This window comes from Strix uralensis, chromosome 4 (genome assembly GCF_047716275.1).
Source record: "Strix uralensis isolate ZFMK-TIS-50842 chromosome 4, bStrUra1, whole genome shotgun sequence".
Lineage (NCBI taxonomy): Eukaryota > Metazoa > Chordata > Aves > Strigiformes > Strigidae > Strix > Strix uralensis.
The window spans coordinates 98,319,767-98,342,845 of NC_133975.1; the positions used below are offsets into that span (position 1 = coordinate 98,319,767).

The 23,079-nt window shown below is 39.0% G+C and overlaps 1 protein-coding gene across 6 annotated transcripts in view; it reads right to left on the minus strand.

Moving 5' to 3' along the window:
- ARHGAP11A (Rho GTPase activating protein 11A) overlaps positions 1-23,079 on the minus strand; it is a 59,305-nt gene that overhangs the window by 11,859 nt on the left and 24,367 nt on the right. For 4 of the 6 annotated variants that reach the window (XM_074868162.1, XM_074868159.1, XM_074868158.1 and 1 more), the window contains exons 1-3: positions 3,325-3,455; positions 671-741; positions 256-352 (exon numbers count right to left, since the gene is read on the minus strand). In XM_074868162.1, coding sequence (XP_074724263.1) covers positions 256-352; positions 671-741; positions 3,325-3,453 — 297 coding nt within the window. In that variant the 5' untranslated portion in view covers positions 3,454-3,455. Of the gene's footprint in view, positions 1-255; positions 353-670; positions 742-3,324; positions 3,456-23,079 lie in introns of those variants that run through there. The other 2 variants (XM_074868160.1, XM_074868161.1) reach the window with 2 other exon arrangements.

Sequence of the window (23,079 nt, forward strand, 5' to 3'; positions counted from 1 at the left end):
TCACAGTATCCAGTGTGCACAACTGCTGACAGGTTTGTTCAGTCACAAAGTGTATTCTCACCATCTGGAAAGCTGAAAAATTTACCAGGAGATTAAAAAAAAAAAAAGATGAAGGTCACCAGTGTCTGGACTAGATCTCCTCTCATTTCTAAAGCAGGTAATGTTACCAGTCTACTTCCAATATTAAAACTCAAATATGATGGAAAGGAGTCCAAAACTGAAAACATGCAGATGATCAAGTGAAGCGCAGCTTACCTTTAAAGCTTTTAAACGAACAAGAGATCCAGACTTTCTGAAGAGTCCCTCAGTATGAACATGTTCTTCCAAATATTCACAAGTATCAACAAGAAAGCTGAGGAAAGAAGAGTAACATACTTCCAACACAGAATAAAGCTTGTTTTTTCCAGAAAGACTATTTCATGATAAATACTTAATATATAGGATCATTTTCCCCAATGACAAGAACTATAAAGAAATACAACTGCATGATAGGCATGGTTCTGAATTCCACATCTAACTTCTGCATCTTTCCTTCCCCAACTGAAACTATTCTTATACCCCTATAAGCTTTAGCAGGCCTGAAATAAATATTATGTTCCATCTTCTGACACAAGTTCAATACTATGAAGACAGCAAAGTAAGCGTAAATCTAGATATAGTGTTAATTTACCTTGGAATATAACCATAATCTGGCACAAGTGATTGTGGTAACGCATGAAAAGATATTCCAAAGATTTTACCCTAAAATACAAAATTCAATTAATGTTATTCAAAAGTTGATAGGAATCCCAACGATATATTACAGAAAAGCATGTATTCCACAAAGTACAAACAGAAGGGTGGTTAAGACAAAAACCAAAGGCTTTCAGATAAGACAGATAAGACGTATTGTCAAGAGAAGCACTATCATCTCTAGATATCTAAGCCCATGCTGATTCTAGTTACAGGTAACACCCTAGATTACTGTGAAGAATAGAAAGGTTTTCTGCAGTATGTTTTACACTTTTTATTTTACAAGGAGTCAGTTTTCCTATAAGGCCCACAAATAAGTGACTATATTAAACAGGCTGTTCTGGAATCTCACCTCACCTTTTCAAATTGACTAAATCCTGTTTTTCTTAAAAATCAGCACAACACATTTGAAATAACTTTTCGGGGTTTGTTTAATTTTTTCTTCACCTGAGGTGAAACAGATTGCTGTTTCAAGGAAGATTAAACTCAACAGAATAGTCTAGAAAACTGTTCTGAACTCTCAGATTTAGCATTTGTATTTAAGAAACTTACAACTCTATTGCCTTATAGCAAGACATCAGAGTATTTGTTACATATTAGAAAACAAGCAATTTCTTCAGTCATTACTACTGATGCTCACCTATCTTTTTTTAAAATGTTTATCTGAGGTTACTGCACAGTTGTTTCAGTCATAAAAGTCTGCATTTTGATGTAACAACTCGTATTTTTATTTCTTTGCCCCACCTCTTTTCTATTTACAGAACATGCAAGCCAGCCCCTCCCCCAACCAGAAGAGGATTGGGATCATGCCCAACTTGTTATCAGAGATGAATGCAAACTCTTAGTCATTTATACCTGAAATTCGAAGTGCTGACCATGTTGGGAAAATAGTTAATCAGCAACTAACCCATTATGCCACCTTGGGCCTATCTATCCCACAGAACAAGCATAACACAATAAGGAAAGAGAAGCAACATGTTTGCCATTGTATTCCAAGTTGCTACTAAAAGTACAAAAATAAAGTCAACTCCAAGATATAATTTTTTTTGTATTGACAAGATTACGTAATAGAGAATTGCAGTGGCTTGTAATTCAACATTTAAAATTCATAGCTGATATCCTCACTTTACTAGATCTTGTTTGAAATATCAGAAGTTGTGATTTAAATTCTTAAAACAAAATTGTCTGTTCCCTTACAATAGAAATAGAATCCCCCCCCCCCCAGCAAAACAAGTGTTATTCTATACCTTTTCCTACCTTGCTCTGTTGGTATTTAAATATACATTTTCTTCCTTGTAAAAAATTTATGCACTACAGACAGCTATATAGATATCTTTTATTATGACATACATATATTATTCACAGTTCTTACTACCTTTCCTTCAAATGGAAAAAACCCAACCCAGTCTAGAACCACATTCTTGATATTGACAAGGGGGAAGAAACTAAGTCTAACTTTACTCTTGCTCTCTCCCTTTCCAAACAACCCAATTCAAGCATGTGTTTTCGTAACTTCTTCGGCTTACATTGACCAAGAGTTCCTGCAGCATTTTGTAATATCTTCTCAGCTTTACAGAAAGCTCATTCAAAGAATGCTCAGTTCTGTGCCATACCAATTACACAGGGATCTTGTTTAGGACTTGATAGTGGTCCATGCTTTATAAAGTGGACTCTATCAGAAGATCAGGGGTCTGAAATGGACTTTAGCACTGTATAAGCTGGCATCCATTATGATACTTTAGTTTTAAATAAGAGCCCTGAGACAGAAAACACATTTTTCCTTCAACGAATTCAAAATAGGCATTTAAGGTGACGGGACAGATTTCATTCCTCAGAGCACAGGCAAATCAAGACCAGATCTGTCTATACCAAAATGCCCATAGTCGTGTCTTGTACTAAGAAACCATGCAAATAAAGCCCTTCAAACTGAAAATCTATGGAATCAAGTAAAATAAAAGACATAAAGCTTTTAGAAACTACACAGTAGTTACGTATTCCAAGAAATAATACAATGACTAAGATTTAAATTCTACAGTGAGTGACATTAAGCACAGCAGAGTGTAAAAAACTCTTACACAGACCAGCAGCATGCATGCGTGTTTGAGAGAACAGCAACTACATTAACAAACAGAGGAACACATCTCGTTCACCATCTGGTCTGCCTTGCAATATTCAGGCCCTAAACGGCCGGGGGAGGGCCGGAATTCAGCATCACTCAAACCATTATCTTACTAAATCACAACAACGGTATCCTGACGACAGTCTGGAGCACTTGCTCGCTGAGGAGCAGGGGGGGAAAAACGACTTTCCCCGTTGCAGGGAATAATACCTTTCCCCGCGAGGGGAGGTTATGCCCTGTCAGGGGCCAGCAGGAGCAATAGCGTTACGGTAACGCCACTGATGCCAGCATCGGCGGCCACCGGGCCCCGCCGAGGCCAGCGGGCCAGCTCCCGGGCCTCTGCAAGCTTTGCTCCCACAGCGGCGGCCGCCGTGCTCCCCCACCCCGCCGCGGCGGAGCACCGGGCGCCGCCGCGACCCGCCCCGGGGAGCGGGTCCCCTCCGCGAGCGCCGCAGTGTTACCACCGCCCTTACCTCCGCGGCCGCCGCTCTCGGCTGCTTGGCCGCCGCCAGGCAGCTCCCGCTCTTCACCTTAATCCCGTAAGAAGCCCGGAGCTCCTCCAGCACGGCCAGCTGCACCAGCCTTCGCCTCTGCTCCGCCATCTCAGCGCCCGCCACCGCCCCCCAGCCTCTCGCTCCCCAGCCCCCCGCCGCCTCTCAGACCCTGCTCCGCGCCATCGCGACCTCCCGCCCCGCCAGTTACCGCCTGGCTCAAACCCAGCGCCCTACCCCGCCCGCGCCGCCGATTGGGCCGTTGGCCGTTCGAAATCAGGCCCCAGCCGCTCAACGGCCAGCCGGGGCTGCCCCGGCCGCGCCTGGCTCCTGCGCCGCCTCTCAGCCTCCCTCGGCTCCCAGGGCCCCGCGCGCCGCCTTCCGGCGATCATGTTGGCTACCTAAAGGCCCTGCCTGTAGGCCTTCACGGCGGGGGTGTTATGGTTGTCGTGGAGGGACGGGAGAGATGGGTCGGGACGGGCTCCCGGGGCCGGGTGCTGTGGGAGGCTGTCGGGTGTCGGGTAGAACAAGAGGCGCGGCAAGCCGGAGTGTTCTCAAACACTAAAACCACCACATTTCCTTCCCCTCAGCCCCAGCAATTTTCAGGCCAGTGTTACCAAGTTTGGGGTTGGTTGTTTAGTGGAAAATAAATGTTTGTTTGCTTCTTCGAAAATAAATTTCAATTTAAAATAGTAAACCACCACAGTTTTAAATGATGGTAACCTTACTTGATTACAATGGTGGTGTATATTGGGATTAAAAGAGATTAAGGCTTTTCACTTCTGCTTTGGTCAGTGATGTTACTTTCTCCCACGATAGCTTTGGTCTGTGCAGATCCAGCTAAAATGATTCAGTTTCTGTAGACAAACCCACAGTTCACAATTTTAAGTGGCTGTTAAACCATTAGCACCAGGTTTCTTTGTACTTTCTAAATTTGGGTTTGCTTATCTATTCCATACTATGTTCTCATACAGCTTCTCCAGGAGGGTCATTTGGGGTTTTGCACTATGTTGTTTGGGGTTTTTTTTCAAAGTTTCTATTCCAAAGGTGTTAATAAGAGCCAAATTAATGGAAATGCAATCTTTCTGTGTAGAGTCAGAAATAAGTACTGTAGCAAAAATAAGCTTTCCAGCTTTTCCTTTATACATATTCTGGTACTAGTTCTAAAGTGAGTCTTCCCTCACTGAGAGAATAGAAAAAAAGTCAAAGATTAGACACAGAATGGTAATAACCACGTTATGGTGCTCTGAACACCTATAGAAACAAAAACTAGGGAATAAAACAAAAGAATAGCTGGAGTTTTTCAAAAGTCATCAAAATATAAACAGAAAAAGCCCCTAGAAAGTTATGTGGAAGAAAGACCTAGCAACAATAATAAATACCAGATTAGACATCTCCAGTAAAACTCCAGGATTTTGATTATGGACATCAAAATCATGTCATTGAGCAAAAGTAATATTCATCTAAATGTAGTTTCAGTGCAGCCTTACTGTAAGTAGTATTATCTGTCCTAGCATTGAAATTGCATGAAACTATGAAATTCCAAAGCCTAAAATATCACTGATAAGAAAGGTAAAAGTAAATTAGTAAAATAATTAGGTATTATAGAATTTAGTTTAAGCAATCTCTAACTTAGCTTTCTGTAGTAATGATGAATTACACAAGAGGGAGCTGTGATCTGGTAAATGTCTAAATACTTCTCATGTCAAGTATTTTCAGTTCAGTATTCACCTGAGAAAAAATACATGATGATAGTATGTGCTGTATTTTTTCCCCCAAAAAGTGATGGAGATAATCCTTTTACATTTTGCAGAAGATATTTAAAGCCACAGTATTATATAGTAATTTTTTCAAAAACATTTGTCAAATATTTTAATAACCTTTAGTGTCTATTTTAACATATTTCTGCTTTATTTACAGATAGAGACTGAAGCAGAAAAATTACGTCACAAATAAAAACTAGGCATCTAATTTTGGAACCAGTTGTAGCATCCCGACTCAGATCTATTACACTCTTTCAAAACTGAATTAGAAAAATTAAACAGCTATTTGGCTACTTCCCCCCCCCCCCCCCCCCCCCCCCCGAATTGTCTAAAAATTGACATGCCAAGCTTCTGGCATTTTAAATAATTACAATTTTCAGAGGCTATGGGTGAAATCCTGTCCTGAATGAAGTAAATGGCATAACTCTCTTTTGTCATCAGGAGGGCCAGGCTTACGCTCCTTTTCACATTCAGAATGTAATACACAAATGTATCTGTACACACACACAGAGACACTCTTTTGCACTATCCATATATAGGTATATGTTTACATTTTGGGAGAAAAAACCCCTCATGACCACCTATGTTTAGCGTGGCATTTTGTGAATTTTGGAAGCTACTCCAAAAATTAGTTTTAAAAAAGAAGTCAAATGTTTACTAATAGTCTCATTTCAGTAACCACTCAGAACAGCAACTGGTCAAACCGACCAGAAACTCAGTCAGAGGAAGCAGAACAAGCTAATTCAACAAGCACAGTAACATCATGAGGAGTACAGAAACCAGACCTTACTCCGAAGTACTCCTCCCTGAACAAATCAGAACTTGGTGGGAAAGAATGTAAGTATCCCTCATTCTGGCAATACAAGGGCTAACTTTGCCTTACTTCTTCAACCAAACAAGCTGAGGGCAGAAAGATCATAAGGGCAGGTCATGGAAAAGAAAGATCATAAGGGCAGAAAGGCAGAACATCCAGGAGACACTGCGAAAAGTAGCTGCATGAGGGATGTTTATGCACTGATGTCCTCAGAGTCTGACTACTAGTACAGTTTATTCTGAACATCCTTACTCATTCTTGCCTCTTCCTGGCTTTCTCTCTTAATTCCCAGTCGTCATCTCTCCATGCTGCTCAGCCTGCATTTATATTACTTATGTCCCTTTTCCATCTCCCACTTCCTCTGCTTTGTCTTGTCTTCAGTAAACAAGGCTGCCCAAGACTGAAAGTGTTAGGGGGGAATCAGTCTCATGCAATGGTGCCTCTGCTTGCAACCATTCAGAATTATGTCAGAAGCAAAACAATCTGAATACTCTGAATACCTTCAACATTTAAGGTTAACTATATCACCAACCTCTGTGACTAGCTTGATGAAAACTAATTCCAGATCAAGAAAAGAATAAGGAAGAGGATTTAAAGTGTATCTGGAGGAAGAAAATAAGGTTAGAAAGAGTGTCTTCCACACTGACATTCAACATGAATTTCTTCTGAACCATGACTTGAGGATAGAATAATTCTATTTAATCCACGTTTCATTTGGGTTATGAATTTGGTCTTGACTTACCATCTTGTCACTTCAGGTTTTTGAAGAGACTTGCAGAAAATTAGATATGACAATCTTAAAACCTTAGTATCAGTTGTATAAATTGTTAACTCTGTATCTGAGCTTGCTCCATATAGATTTCTTGGGGGCAGATCAAAGCTAACTCATTCAAGTTTGAATATTCCACACTAAGAATCATCAGTATTTTGTCTGAAATATTCTGAAACTTTATTTTGTGAAAAGTAGAATTGAATTTGTTTTTTACATTCACTAGTGCTGTAGTCAAATAAGTTTTTCTAATGAAATCTTGGGACCGCTCTTAGAGAACAGCAGTATACAGTGTACCTTTCCTGCATTTACTCTGCAAGACTACATGTTTGAAGGAATGGAGGAAACACCGTGTGAGGGAAAAGATACTTGCATCTCTAATTTACATAGGTGAAACTTCGGAAAAGCCTGAAGATTTCATAGGCAGATTCTAACATGTATAATGCTAGGATCTTGGGTCAGTGACTAAACTTCCATGCTTATTGCACTGAGGAAATATTTTACCTATTTTTGTTTGGGGCTGGAGACAGTACTTCTGATACTTTCAAATACTAATTAGAATAAATCAATTGACTGTGAGCAGATTTCAAGTTGACCACATTATCTGAAACTCTGCTAGAAAACAAAGAATCGGAAAATGACTGAAAATAACAAGATTTGTTGATTAGGCTGAGAAATTTGAAAAACTCCTTTTACCGCACTAAGGAGAGGGACAATTTTTTTGAAGCCAGATACTGTCTTGGAAACCAGCATGTGAAATTTAAAGAGTGCTTCTGATTCAAAGCAGCTTAGCTACTGATGATACCACACTGGTCAACTCAACTCTATGTAGACACTTTCTGTTGTAAGTGTTATCAAGCATGGCTGAAACTAAAAGTTTACACTTGACAGTGTGCATAACATTTTGGACTTATAATACATTTAATTTTATCTTTAACAAGACTAGTAGGAAAACAGTTCTCTCTTTTCTGGTTTTCTCTCACTTCCAGTTCTTGTACTTGAGTGGTTGAATGGTCTGAAACTGGCAATTTACCTGTGATACAATGATTTAACAACTAGATGTGCAATCTTCGCCCGTTGTTTTCAACCCCAAAGCACAGAATTTAAAATAAAAGAGTTAAGATACCTCTAACAATTACAATGTGTTTAGATATTCCTCAATGCAGAATCTTCTGTGGTAAAACCAAAACATTGATCCGTACATTAAGCTGCAGGATGTACCTTTAAAATAAAAGCAGAGTTGAACAAGCTGTCTAAACAGCCACAGACTTTCACATCTGCTGCTTAAACCACAGCTGACTTCACGAGTTAAAGTATAGATTGATACATAACATACTTAGAATAGTTTTATATATATAAATTTTTATATATATATATATTTATATATTATTGACATCACAGACTGTGGGACAGCTTAGGCAACATGTAAGCAAGGTGGCCCAACTGATGGTCTGCTCAGGATGGAAATAATAAATGAAGACTAGTAACATTTACCTCAGTAGCTTGCAAATATTGCATTAGAATTAAAAGTTATAAGAAGCAATTGGTTTGCTTCCTACCTTATTAGTAACATTAAAAAGACCAGAGGTACCCTGAAAGAAGAGTCAAAATGGAAAGGCAGGAGTTGCCTTCTCCAGTTTAAATAAGGTTTATTTAACAGAAATGTGAAAGGTAAAAGGAGGGTAAAACTAACACAGAAGTTGATGATGCATATTTCCATCTTAACATATGTGTATGACAAATGGGAATCCAGGGGGGGACTCAAATACCTAAATACATCCAAAAGCCCAGGAAAGATTTCCCAGAATTCAAGCCATTGTCCTAGAAACCATGCTTTTGTTTAACAATACTAGAAAACAAAAGTTTTAGTAGTTCTACAAATAGTAGCCTATAGTAGATAGAAAAAACAGTCAGTGCTTTGTTGATGTCCTAGGCAATATTGATAATTCAGGATAAGTAGCCTCAGGGTGGATAATCATTTACCCCCATTCAATTTTCCTAGAGTACTCCATTCCTCAGAGAAGATACTCGTAGCAGTCTTTGTTTCTATTTAGGATAGCAATCCTATGTTTAGGTTTTTACAAAGAAAAACCAGTTTGAAATCCTGGCATAACAGATTTATTTAATAACAATTTAAAATAGTTTCTAACTTTTGTTTTGGATGTTTTGTTTTGGGGTTTTTGTTTGTTTGTTTGTTGGGGGGGTGGGGTAGCTTTCATACCCAGTATTTTTATTTTAGCATTGAAAAAGAGCCTGAGTGCCTAAAGGCTTATCTTTTTTTTTTTTTTTTCCCCCACCTAAAGCAGTTGGTCTTACAAGACCTATTATCTACAAACCTGGTCTAAGGATATAGGTAGGATAATGACAGTTACCTGGCCACTACTGTACAGAAATGCTTTTGGTTTTTTATATCTTGCAGACATACAAGCTCATTTGGAAATCTGGGTCTTAGCTGCTGCTGCATCTCTTCTCACATCAGCAAAGATTGCAGATTTCCCCAGCAAGTTCTCAAGGCATCTATTGCAAGTCTGCTTGTTCTCTAAATGCAGGGACAATAGCTTATTCAGTCTCAAGCAAGGTCTTCAGGGCAGAGCAAAATGGTAATTACTTCCCTTTCAGAGAAAAAAAAAAAAACAAACAGAAAAAACGAAAGAAGGATGCAATACCATAGATTTAATGCTGCTATCAGACAAAAAAACTCCAAACCATAATAGTTTCCTCTAACCAAGTCTGAATCAAGGGTCTATAGTGGCATTCAGAAGATAAAACCCATCTCTTTGTCTCACTTCTCACCCTCCATTTTCTTTTTAAATCCTACTTGATATGAGCTCTTTTTCCAGCACATCCCTTTCATAAAATTCCTGGTAGGTAAAGGAGAAACTGATTTTTTTCAACTGGGTCCCCCTGATATCTTGTGAATCTTAGAACTTAGGTAATAGGAATTTTAATTTCCTTTTCTCAGCTCTACATAAGTAGAGACTACGTTTAGAGGATTACGGAATGTTTCTGGTAGGACACTTTAATTTTGAAATAATAGTTAATTCATTGAAGGGTTGGAATTTTTATATCCAAGGCAAAATCCAGGCTTTTAAGAACTCTGTGTCAAGAATTCAGTTTATTTGGGTAACCACTATTTTAGGATACAATGGTGTGACTTGAGCTGTAAGGGAAGCAGATGCTAGGCTCTATGAGGTTATTAATGGAGTTGAGTCACTGAACAATTTTGTCAGTATTTGCTATGTGGAGAAATGATTTCCCATCCACTCTCAGGAAAGAGTGATGGCTTGTATATTTTCCTGCTTTTGCATAAGACTTGCAAGTGTCTTATGTCCATTACATGTGTACCATAGTTCAAGAGATCTATCTTCCCAGTTCCCACTTCATCTGGAAACATACTGACTCATTGCCTAGTCAGCTTGAAAAATGAACCAAAGGCAGTATGGTTCTGCGGTGGGTCCACCCCGGCTGGATGCCAGGTGCTCACCAAAGCCGCTCCATTACTCCCTTCCCCAGATAGACAGGGGAGAGAAAATATAACAAAAGGCTTGTGGGTTGAGATAAGGACAGGGAGAGATCAGTTATCATTAGGGGCAAAACAGGTTCAACTTGGGAAAATTCATTTAATTTATGACCAATCAAATCAGAGTAAAGTAATGAAAAATAAAACCAAATCTTAAAACACCTACCCCTCATCCCTCCTTTCTTCCTGGGCTCAAATTTACTCCTAATTTTCTCTACCTCCTCCCCCTGAGTGGTGCAGGGGAACAGGGAATGAGGGTTGCAGTCAGTTCATCACAGATTGTTGCTCCTTCCTCCTCAGGGGGAGGACTCCTCACACTCTTCCTCTGCTCCAGCGAGGGGTCCCTCCCATGGGAGACAGTTTTCCACAGACCTCTCCTACGTGGGTCTTTCCCACAGGCTGCAGTCCTTCACGAACTGTTCCAGCGTGGGTCCCTCCCATGGGGTGCAGTCCCTCAGGAACAGACTGCTCCAGCGTGGGTCCCCCATGGGGTCACAAGTCCTGCCAGCAAACCTGCTCCAGCATGGACTCCTCTCTCCACAGGTCCACAGGTACTGCCAGGAGCCTGCTCCATCATGGGCTTCCCATGGGGTCACAGCCTCCTTTGGGCATCCACCTGCTCCGACATGGGGTCCTCCACAGGCTGCAGGTGGAGATCTGCTCCACCGTTAACCTCCATGGGCTGCGGGGCACAGCCTGCCTCACCAGGGTCTTCACCATGGGCTGCAGGGGAATCTCTGCTCCACTGCCTGCAGCACCTTCTCCCCCTCCTTCTTCACTGACCTTGGTGTCTGCAGAGCTGTTTCACATATTCTCATTCCTCTCTCCAGCTGCTGTTCCACAGCAGTTTTTTTGCAAATACGTTATCACAACCACTGTTGCTGATGGACTCGGTGTTGGCCAGCAGCAGGTCCATCTTAGAGCCAGCTGGCATTGGCTTGGTTTGACATAGGGAAAACTTCTAGCAGCTTCTCACAGAAGCCACCCCTGTAGCCCCTCCACTACCAAAACTTTGCCATGCAAACCCAATATAGGTTTCTTCTCTGAAGAGATATGGTTTTTGATCCACTGAAACAATCATGCTGAGAATGCTTTGCTGAGACAATGCATTCATTCTGAAGACCTATGTTTATAGAGTTTAACGGTTAATAAAACTTCCTTGGGAGGAAATAACAGCTTCAGACTGGTATAATTCTGTACATGGAAAGGAAATTAAGATTCCTTGTATATTACTCCACATTTATAGAATACTTGAGATCAGCATTGCTTTACAAACTGTATAGAGGACTCAGCTGACCTGCTGAAATCCTAAGTCAGTTGAAAGTACAGAGGCATTGACTTGGACAGACCCCAAGGCAAAAGTTAGACGGGACACCAAGCATCATGTCTTGTGTCACAGAACTTGTCACAAATATTCTAGAAGGACAAGATTTTAGTTTTTCATTGTTGCTGTAGCAAATTGTTATCACGTTGTGAAAGTAGTGACTCGGGGAAAATACCTTGATTATTTATTTATTTATTTGTTTGTTTATGGCAACACATTAGTTTTCACAGATTATCATAGAGTTTAAAGCCAGAAATTACTCTTAGATTGTCTAGTCTGACCTCTTGTGTGTCACAATCCAGCAAGTTATGTACTAAGGGTAACAACTGATAGTTAGACACTTTTTCTAATGGAAGAATGATGTGTGTTTGACTCTCTTGGACACAAAAATATGACAATTGCATTCTTTGTCAAATGCTGTAACTGTTATGAAATTGTATAAAAGATGAGTATAAACCTCTCCTCCAGCTACACTGATAATAAAGCAAGAATCTGAGACTCCATTTTATAGTCTACCCAGTCCTATAGGCCTAGTTTGAGGAAGCCTGTGAGATCATTACTGGAGGAAGGTTTAGACTAAGGAACTAGTTTCTAGATCTCAGACAACCTGTGACATGAGGTAAAGCAGAAGGGAGAAAAAATGCCTCTTCTTCTGGCACATTTTCTGGGCAGGTTCATATCTTAGATGCCTTGAGAATGTAAAAATCAAAGAGCAGGAAGTTTAGATACTTCTAGTCCTGGGTGGAAGCTGAGTGGGGATTTTAAAGTTGCTATTTTGGACTTGTGCCTACAGTGGAATCTCAGGTGGAATGCAGCTGCCCGTCTTATATGAGACTCCCAAGGCTTTAGTCAGTATGCCATAGCATGTTTGAAGTAGGAGCTGATTCTGAAATCTTTAGAAGTTTAACTCCAGACCCATATCTTGATGTTTTCTCTCCTGACTTTTGATCTCTCCCTTTCAATCGGTGTGGGAAGGAGAGATAGTAAAGCAAACTGTGTACGGGAAATTAAAATGAGAACAAAAGCCCGTCCAAATTATGCAACAAGGATCATTATGCTATAAAATTGCTCTTCAAATGTGGCTGTCATTGAAAGATATTAAGATTTCAACAGTTATTTTCTTGATGAAGACTTAATTTCTTGCATAAAAGGTTTTTAAGCTTAAAGCTATGCCTACACAATTAGTGTCCTTTGGTTTCTGGAATGTTTGAAGGGTGCTAAAGGATTTGAGTGTTATAGAAGTATTTTTCATCACTACAGATCAGTTGTCTCAAACTACTTTCACAATAGCCTTATAATTAAACAATTTATGAGTGTAATGTATCTCTAGATACAGTGATCACTGCATTATTTTGCAGTTGAGTGTATGTAGTTTTGGGAACTCTGTGCAGGCTTGAGGGTCATGCTGCTGTATCTAGAGCTAGAGTTGGAGTTGGACAAAAACAAGCAGTAACTAAGTTTCATCTGCCAATTCAAAGGAAACCTTTACTGGAATACAGCAGAGAACAGAAGCCACAGATTCCCTTTTATAACCCCATTCTCTGTTTCTCTTATGGAATGGGGTTTTCCTGTGTGTAGTGAGGCAGAAATAAGCTGTTTTAACATACTCTCAACATAACAGTGAGAGTGTCCAAAGAAATAAAATCTGTAGATAATATTCATTATGGTATTGTTGTTTAGTTTCATAGACTGCATAGTGACATATATGTCACTGGAGGGCTCTGCTGTGCATATCTGTAATCAAAGTGCACTCTTTGGCCTGGGAACAACAACCTGATGTGTGGTTTTAAGCAAACTTATTTTGAAGAGCACACACGGGCCTTCCTTCCTTGGTTTCCCCCCATGTCATCCCATACTCATCAGTTACATAGTTGTTTGTTGTGGGGTTGTTATGATACCCCAGTGCTTGGGATGGGAAATCTGGCCCCTGTTTTTAACTCCGTCTTTCTCCTGCTGTGTGGTCCTGGGTTCCTCTTAAACCTCCATCTCTAAAAGGCTCTCTGTCTACTGAATGTTTAAAGGATAGTAGATATTCTGTGGGTTTATTTAATATATTCCCCCAATTCTTTTTCCATTATTTTAATCTTTGGAGTTGCTTTAATCTAATTTCCTTATACAAATTCACTTTTTTTTTTTTTCCCTCCAGTAGAAAAGATAATTGTATGTGAACAAGAATATTCACTGATATTTTTGTTACTTCATTTTTTTCCCTTCTCTTTCTTTTTACACATTTATATTACAGATGTGCCTGCTGGACTTAACTAGCATTTTAGCCTGCCTATGCTAGATGCTACTATGTAAATCCAGTAAGAGACAGGACCTATTAGGAAAAGCTTGGAATCCAAATAAACAAGACAGCATGTATTATTAGGTAGAAGAGGCACAGATCGATGATACGGCTTGTCTAGGTAGGTCAATGGCTAAGCTAAATATAGAATCCAGGTCTCTTGAAATTCAGTCCCACTAACCATCCACCTATGCAACCTGTTTTTTCATAAAGCATCAGTAATTCGAACTGGGTGGAAATGGTTGTACTGTGTGACTTGAACATACATTTCTCCTATATGGCCCGATCCTGTTACCTTTGTAATAAACACAAAGACTTCTAATGGTTATTGAGTCAGCTCATACGGAAGAGCAAATCAGTAAGGGGAGCGTACTTTCAAATAGGCTTTCGCAGATAGTTCAACTAATTCACCAAGTACATTTTCACAAGTCAGGACTGGTTAGTAAATATGATGGAGAAAAAAACAGACCTCAATTTAGATAATGGCGACTGATTTAAGAGACAACAGTATAACTTCTTTATCACCCATTTTCGGATCTGAATAGTCTTCTGACAAACTCTTAGAGAAAACCAGACACAAACATGCAGCATTATTGTAGGTGGCAGTAGTAAGGTCACATTTATTACTCCTATTTCCATTACAGTTACTTTTACCAATAGCACTGATATCTCACTGTCATAAGGGTTATACGTGATGTAGTTAGAAACAGTCTTGTTACCTACAAAGCCACGATCCTGAAACCTCTTACACATATAGATACCTTTCTATTATTTGTGGGTGGATCTTAATCCATTTCACAGACTCAGCATGTTGTGGGTGCAGAGAAGCTCGGGTCAGCTTTCTGTGCATGACTATGGGAAGTGGATGTCTGCAGTGTAGGTATGTCTGGTGTGGTCATACATGACCCACCCTTGGGGCTCTGGGTTTGTCACTTGGGTGAGGCACCACATGACCATGCCTCTGCCGCTTCCTTTGCCAATACACAGGTATGTGGCATGCCTCACTGTGTGAGCTTGCAGGCTTTTGAAACTGTCTGCACTTCATAGCTAAACATTGTTCAAGGGTTAATCTTTTCATTTATTCTTCTAGCTTTACTACCTAAGTATTGTATTATGTAAGTTTTAACTGTGTTATCTCATTCCTCATCACCTTAGAAATGAAAACTGACTGTATTTAGTTAACGTACTCCGTAATCCTATTAAAATAAACTTGAAACTTCATGTAGTAAAACTGTTTATTTTTACAGGATTAGAATTAAGTGTCTGCTCATCTATTATTTTCAATTCTTTTAGAAGAAAACGTAAAAGATGTCTGAAAGAGACTAAAAACATTGAGAATGAGAACTTAAGAGAAAGCAGCAATTCAGAAGACAAAAGAACGGAAAAGTTTCTTGAGACAGCTAACAAAAGAGGCAAATAAGAACCTGCTGCTGTATACTTAAATTTCCTCCATTTTTTGTGATCTCTGGAATTTTGCACTGGTTTTAAAATAACATTTCCAAATAGCTCATTTTTCCAAATTACCATATTGGACTTTTCCCACAGCTTTACTCTACTAGACAAACTAGTTCTAACTATGTATACATAGCTATTTTTACATATATGTTATTTATATGTTATTTTAAAATGTATTTTATTTTTAGTTACTTACTTTTGCTCCTAAAAATATACATAAGATCAACACTCAACTAGGAAATGAAGAAGTTCTGTTTTTTTGTCTCATGACTACCAATAAGTTTAGATTCTTACTGCATCTGAAAAAATTACCTGCCTTCCATTTGAAGGCATTCACACTGGTGTCAAGATGTGTCAAGATCTTTTGCTGCGCCACCTCCAGTGAAAGGCTGTCAAGGTGAAAACACTACATGTCATCCTAGCTTCCCACGCTACATCCAATTTTAATTTACTCTTAAATTGCCACAATACCTTGTGAGTACTGTATTCTATCAAGTAAATGTTTATAACTCATGTTTCCTTCAAAAATAAAAAAAATAAAGGAATACAGCAAAACAAAGAAATACTGCACTTTTGAGATTGTGGTATTTGTAACTGTTTTTGTCAGAAAGGAAAAGTGAAAATGAGACATTTCCAATAGAAACAAACTATGAATTTTACATGCTCTTAGAGAAAATTTTGCCAGGAATGGAAGACTGGCATCCACCAATTCTAGTGTCACAGCTGTAGGACTGCTCTTCCCCTTTTCAGATTAGATAGTTTTCCCTTTACCAGTCAGATACTTCTTTAAATAACCTACATCATGTAATCCTCAAACAAGCAAAACTTCCCTTGTTCATGTTTTAGAGGAAACAAAGTTAGATTATTGCATAAGCATATTATTTCTTCTGTTTGGTTTCAATCTTTCATAAATATACAAGCTCTCAAGACAGCTAAGTGTAGAATTAAAAAAAAAGGAATATGAAGAAATTCTCATTTCAGTAATTTCCACATCATTTATTTATAGCTTTTTGAGATATTTTCAGGTAGCTACAAAGATATTTAACTCTCTCCATTGACTGTGCACAAAACTATCCGTTTAAAAACCTGCAAAGATCAAACAATTCCTACGTTGGTTATGTTAGCTGCAGAAAAACCACCAGCTCTGAAGCTGATTTCCTGCTTGAGAAACCATAAGCTAATTGCAGAACAAAAGGTACGTTTTAGGAGGTCCTCCACTTTCTGCAGTTACTGCGTTAAAGTGTATCTGATGCACAGCAGCTTGTAAATGTTTTGCATGTTCTGTGAAGAAGATACTCTGGCTGATGTATGCTGTTAATGCTGGATGTGATGACATAGCATGAAGCAAAGCAAGCTGCATCCTTTACTGTCAAAATTTTCAGTTTCAGCTTCTCCAAAGAGCATGTATTTGGGTAAAGAGTAGGCAGCTGCTTTTTTTTTTTTCAGTCAACTGTCATCTTTACCAAGTCACTTTCCACCTGCTGCTTTTCTGAAAAATTAAAATCCTTCCCACTCTCTTCAAGTCAGTTACCAAGATTCAAACCCATGGTGCCAGGATAATGTCTGTTACATGACTGACAATTAAAAGAACAATGTGAAGAGGGCAGCAGTTAACTTGTGGTACTTAGCAGATTGGTTTTGTGGTTTTTCTTTTAAATTTAAAATATGTTAATTTATATTTATTATTTATTTATTGTCTGGTGATGATGACTCCTAGTTTTCTACTCATTTTTCAAAGCCAAATGTTCAGTGTATTTAATGTCCAATTTAAACTCATTTCATTATCTTAGGTATTCAGCTTCTGTAAGTATTTAGGCAATACTGTGTTCAGTGCTGCTAGGCCTGTGTGATGTTGATGAGAGTTTCATTTCTCAAATATGACAGGATGCCTTTAAACCCAGACCTTCTAACCATCCACATTAAAGGTCTCTTAATCTGACCCCCAGGAATTTTGCTTCATGCCAGGGCCTGAGGTCAGTTCACAGAATCACAGAATCACAGAATCATCTAGGTTGGAAAGGACCTTGAAGATCATCTAGTCCAACCTTTAACCTAGCATTGGCAGTTTCCAACTACACCATATCCCTCAGCGCTATGTCGACCCTACTCTTAAACACCTCCAGGGATGGGGACTCCACCACCTCCCTGGGCAGCCCATTCCAATGCCTAACAACCTGTTCTGTAAAGAAATACTTCCTAATATCCAGTCTAAACCTTCCCTGGCGCAACTTGAGGCCATTCCCTTTTGTCTTATCACTCATTACTTGGTTAAAGAGACTCATCCCTGTCTCTCAGCAACCTCCTTTCAGGTAGTTGTAGAGGACAATGAGTTCCCCCCCTCAGCCTCCTCTTCTCCAGACTAAACAACCCCAGTTCCCTCAGCCGCTCCTCATACGACATGTGCTCCAGACCCTTCACCAGCTTCATTGTTGTGTGGCTCTGCCAAGCTGCCTCTGTCTCCTCTCCACTCTGTGTTTGATACCTGTCTATGTGTGAAGGGCTTGAGCACAGAAAGCCACATAGAAGTAACTCCACAGCTTGCTGGTCCTGCCTTCCCATCCAACCACACTTCACTTGCTGCACCTTTGGAATACAGTCCCATGATGGAAGGGCATGGCTGCTTCATGGGGCAGGGGTGGCTCTACCAGCATTACATGGCCAGTCGAGGGACAGGTACAAAGACAAGGTGCACGCTGAGAGAAGAAAAGGGTTTACAGGGCTTTAGGTGCTGAAAATGATCTCACCGACCGTTAGCACAGTCAGAGTGTTATAGTTCAGCTTCTACCACTGAGACCTGGGCCCCTAAATTAAATAGATTTCATAAAGTTGGCTGGAATAGTACTTAATAATTAAAAGAAGGGCTGTAGGGTTTTAGGAGCTGTTTGAATTTAAATGCCATTTGGACTGATTATCTCAAAATATCTAGGACCTGATGCACAGCAATAGTCAGCACTAAGAATAACTGGTGTAGTCACTAATGGTCACCCCCAGAGACCTGGATTTGCCAATCAAGTGCAGAGAAAACTGAAATATCCAGAGTGACTGGCACTTTTGAAAACAAAACCCCAGATGTGGGTTTAAGGTTTTAAATGCTCTGATTTCATCCATTTAAAGATTTTCAAACTTGGGGGTGTGGATATGAAAATGCTTCTCATCCATTATTATCAGCACTCTCATTTTTTCGGTTCTACTGATTATGAGCCTAATTAATTTGTATATCAACAGCAACTCCATTAAAATCATTCTGGCTTTGCGGTGTTCTAAGTGGTCTAAGACAAAGTAAATACTAAGTGTCTTTCTTTAAATTTATATAAATATATATTTTTATACATACACATATATAAGCATTTCAATTTAAGCTAAACAGAACTCATAAAATCTTGATGAAGTAACTGTAGAATTACTGTATAACTTACTGTATAACCATGATTTATAACACAACCTTTGATATCTATATAACTTTTGCTGTGGAGCTCATATGGTTGTTCACATGCATCAGCATTAGACATCTGCTATCAGTAAAGTGAAATAAGTTGGTTTATATTAACCAGGTAGGAGCAGAACTTCAGTATAGTCCTTATTGGCCTAGAAAAATATAACTCTTAGATGAAGTTCTTTGTCAAATGCTGTAAAATCTGCACATTGTACAATAAGCAGAGATAAATTAGGATCTTCATCCAGTTCTATTGCAAATGTTTCCTCTTCATGGAGGTTTCACTATAACAATTAAATTCCTTATATACTTTTTGTTTAGCAGCTTGCTTTCTAGAAGTTCAACATATCACACAAATGATATGTGCCACACTTGTGAAAATCCATCCTTCTACAAAACTAAAGGTTGACAGCAAGACTGGTGTAAATATTTTGTTGGGTTTTTTTAGACAGATTAAAAAAGCCTGGTTTCCCTTCTTATCATTTGAATCATGCTACCATTGGCAATTATTTATACTTATATCCAGAGGGCTGGAGCGCCTCTCCTGTGAAGACAGCCTGAGAGAGTTGGAGTTGTTCAGCATAGAGAAGACTCCGGGGAGACCTTATAGCAGCCCTCCAGTACTTAAAGGGGGCCTACAGGAAAGATGGGGAGGGACTTGCTATCAGAGAGTGTAGGGATAGGACAAGGGATAATGGCTTTAAACTGAAAGAGGGTAGATTTAGATTAGATATAAAGAAGAAATTCTATACTGTGAGGGTGGTGAAATGCTGGAAGAGGTTGCCCAAAGAAGTTGTGGCAGCCCCCTCCCTGGAAGTGTTCAAGGCCAGGTTTGATGGGGCTTTGAGGAACCTGGTCTAGTGGAAAGTGTTGGGTTGGAAGGGGGGTTGGAAGTAGATGACCTTTATGGTCCCTTCCAACCCAAACCATTTCATGATTCTATTCTATGGTTCTATGATGGAACAATCCAAAATGCTTCTAGGATGATGAAAGGAATAAAGAGCATGTATTGCAAGGGGAGACTAAAAGAATTGGCTCTTGTGGAAAAAAAGAACAAATTCAATTCTGTAAAAAAATCTTTCAGAGATAAACTAAGATATTATTTAGATTAAGGCTAGTGATAGTCAAGGCACAAGTAGATGTACTTGGTATAAACACATTATATTGTAAATTAGAAGAAAATTTCCAACCATCAGGAAACTAAGGTTCCAAAACAGCCTTACAATAGGACTAATGGGGTAAATAACCTCACTGGCTTTAGGATGGCACCTCATACTTTACAAAAGAGACTTCATGGTTGCCTATTAAAGGGAACTAGACTGAGTGACTCAAAAAGTAATTTCTAATCCTATGTTTCCGAATTTCACTTCTTTCTTTTGGTGGGGGGTGGGGTAGAGTAGGGTTTATATAGAAAATTGAATCAAGTGAATCATTAATGTCATGTCAGATTTTAAAAGGAGAAATAAGTAATGTGTTTATATTCTCAGCCATCTAAACATAAATATGGGGGAGAGCAGTAAGAGAATATACAAGACTAGGTTAAATTGCAAATAAACACAGTAGGGTAAAAATGATGCAGTGGCTTTTATTATTTCCTGGCTGTGAAGTGCATACCTATACTCTATTGGTCTTGTAGAAAGAAATTTTAATAGTACTGTCCAATTTATATGCAGCTACATTAACTTTCTATACAGGTGAGCAGGCTTCCTAAATTGCATGGATTAATGGACAAAGATGGGAATCTTCTGTAAGGCAATTCAGACTACCTAAAATGGGGCAGCAATTTGACTTCTGACACAGATGGTCTGAATAACCCCATAGAAGTGCCTTCCTTATGTCATTGACTGTAGAGCACTAATTTAGCCTAAAATTGAGAGTGGAAATAATTCTGCTTCATTTTCCTAAATAAGATCTGTACAGACATGAATAAGGAAAGTCCCTGCCCTGAGGATCTTATGATGAGAAGGCAGAGCATTTCAAAGATTTTGCTACTTTATGGGCAGTTAGCCATTTCCAGTACGATTCCAATTACTCTTTATCAAATCAATTAAACCTGTACAGTAGTATAATAAACAATATATTTTTGTGCAAGTATCTTCGTATCAACATCATTACATGTGTACTTGTGATGGAGTGAAGATGTAGTTTTATATATTTTTGAGGTAGAGATGTAGTTTTATATACCCTTACAATTACTGATTTTGTATATAGTCAAATAATGTAAATAAAGCAACTAATGCATGTTACTGTTACAGGACCAGAGCTCTAGTTTATTAATATTCTTTCCTCCTTCTTGAATTAAAAATTATTTTTAAGCCCCGTTTCTTAAGAAATAGCATCCTATTAAAAGCAGCTTGCAACTTAAATAGCTGCCTGTCTTTACTTTTAGCAAACTACCACTGAAAGAGTGAGATGAAAAAGGTTTTCTTTGTTTTGCTATGTATTAGTTGCTGAAAAATCAGATACATCAAGTCCTATCAGATATACTTTAGTCAAGTGGGTCCTACCAATTATGTTGTACTTTATACAACAGAGGAGAAACAAACATTAAAATTACATAAGGTAAAACCACTGCGATAACAGTAGAAGACAAATAAGTAGTCTAATTTTAGTTCTAATTTGTTTTTCAAATTTCTAGATACTAACTCAATTGATTTCCTTAAATATAGGTAAGTGTTTATGCTGAACTTGCTTATGTGCCTCTTCAGAAGCATTTATGCCAAAGTTTACTTGTTAGATACTATAAAATACCAAATAACTGAAAGGAAAACAAATTTCACTCTTATCATCAGGAACGTCATTCACCTCTGTGTTTAGTTGTGTCATTTGATGCACAGTTGTTGTTTCTCTGCCAGAAATTTATTTTTCTTCTTCTTTCTTGTTCCCTAATGGGAAACAAGCACCTAGATCCAGCGCTTAGAAGGGAGTGGAATTTCCACACTGCAGCATTTCTCTGAAACCACTCTCGGATTGTGAATGTCTCCTTCTCTGCTGGTAATGGAATCCCACACACAGCCAGTCTATACTAATGATTTTAGTTGCTTCCAGCACCACTTATGACTAAGTGCAAAACCCTCTCTTCTACCTTGCTACCCCCACCCTGCTGAACCACAAGTCTAACAAGATAACCAAGCCTTTCTCTTCTAAGGACTTCTTCACAGTGGAGTTAATTATACACAAAGACATGAACACTTCCTTTGAGAGGTAGCAATGAAGACATCATGTCCGTCTGTGTGCTCAGGAGCTAAAACTACTGCACAACTATGTGTAACCAAGCTAGCTGTGAGTTCCTCCCAGTATTTTTACAGTCTGAGGGCTGCAAAGGCAGAAGATAAACTTTTTAAAATCTGTGTACATATTCTATTACTTTATAATACATATTGCACAATGCCACCCAGTGTTGCCAGAGTATAAGAGCCTACTCTAGAAATGTGTTCATTTCAGGTCACATCTGATAAGTTTACAGTATGAGAGTTCTTGTTCTGCAAACTCTTAACCAAGAAGAAAGCTTACCTGTTTTTTGAGTTGGAAGTTGATCATTCTGTGTCAACAGTTCTAGCCAAGGGATCATTCTGCTGTGGGTCTGTCAGTCCTCACATGCAAGAGCTTGGGAAGTTTTTAAGCATTTCTTCACCTCTCATGCATTGCACCAAGGATAAAGGGTGGGTTGCTTCTGTGGATCATCAGTTTTGGCATTATTGTACTTTCTTAACTCATGTAACTATATTTGGACTTTTTAGTTAGCTAGGCCAGTAAAGATAATTTTTCCCGATTTTTTCCCACTTGATTTTCCTTGTCATTTCCCAAAAAGTATTCCTTAGATGTTTAGGCTGCCTGGTTTCATCTATTACTTTGTGTGTGAGAGAACCACGCAGTGAATGATGGGCATTCTGATTGCCTTGACTGTCTGACAGACTCCTACATCATTGGAAATGCTCTACAAATCCATTCCTTGGCATGTTCTTAAGGGATGCAAAGCTGCACATACACTTCCTGAGAAATCTATAGGACCTGTCTTGGATGTAGCAGCACATTATTTTTCCAGCTGTTTCAGCAGGGAACTTAAGAGTGTCAGTGCAGTTTTCCCGCACAAATCTTGACTTTCAAAACTGGAGTTAAAAAGGGAAGACAACCTCAGCACATTCTCCCCATTTCTTTTCAGTAATGTCTCATAAACCTGATGATACCACATTATTGTGTGATAGAGCGTGCATGGATATGTTGTTGAACAAGCTCTCAGTAAAGTATCATATACATATATTAGATCCTAGGGTGACTAGCAAGGTCTTCATACTCTTTTATGTAACACACATTGAGATAGCTAATGCAGGCTATGACAACAAACAAAAAGGCTAAAGCAAATTATTTCACA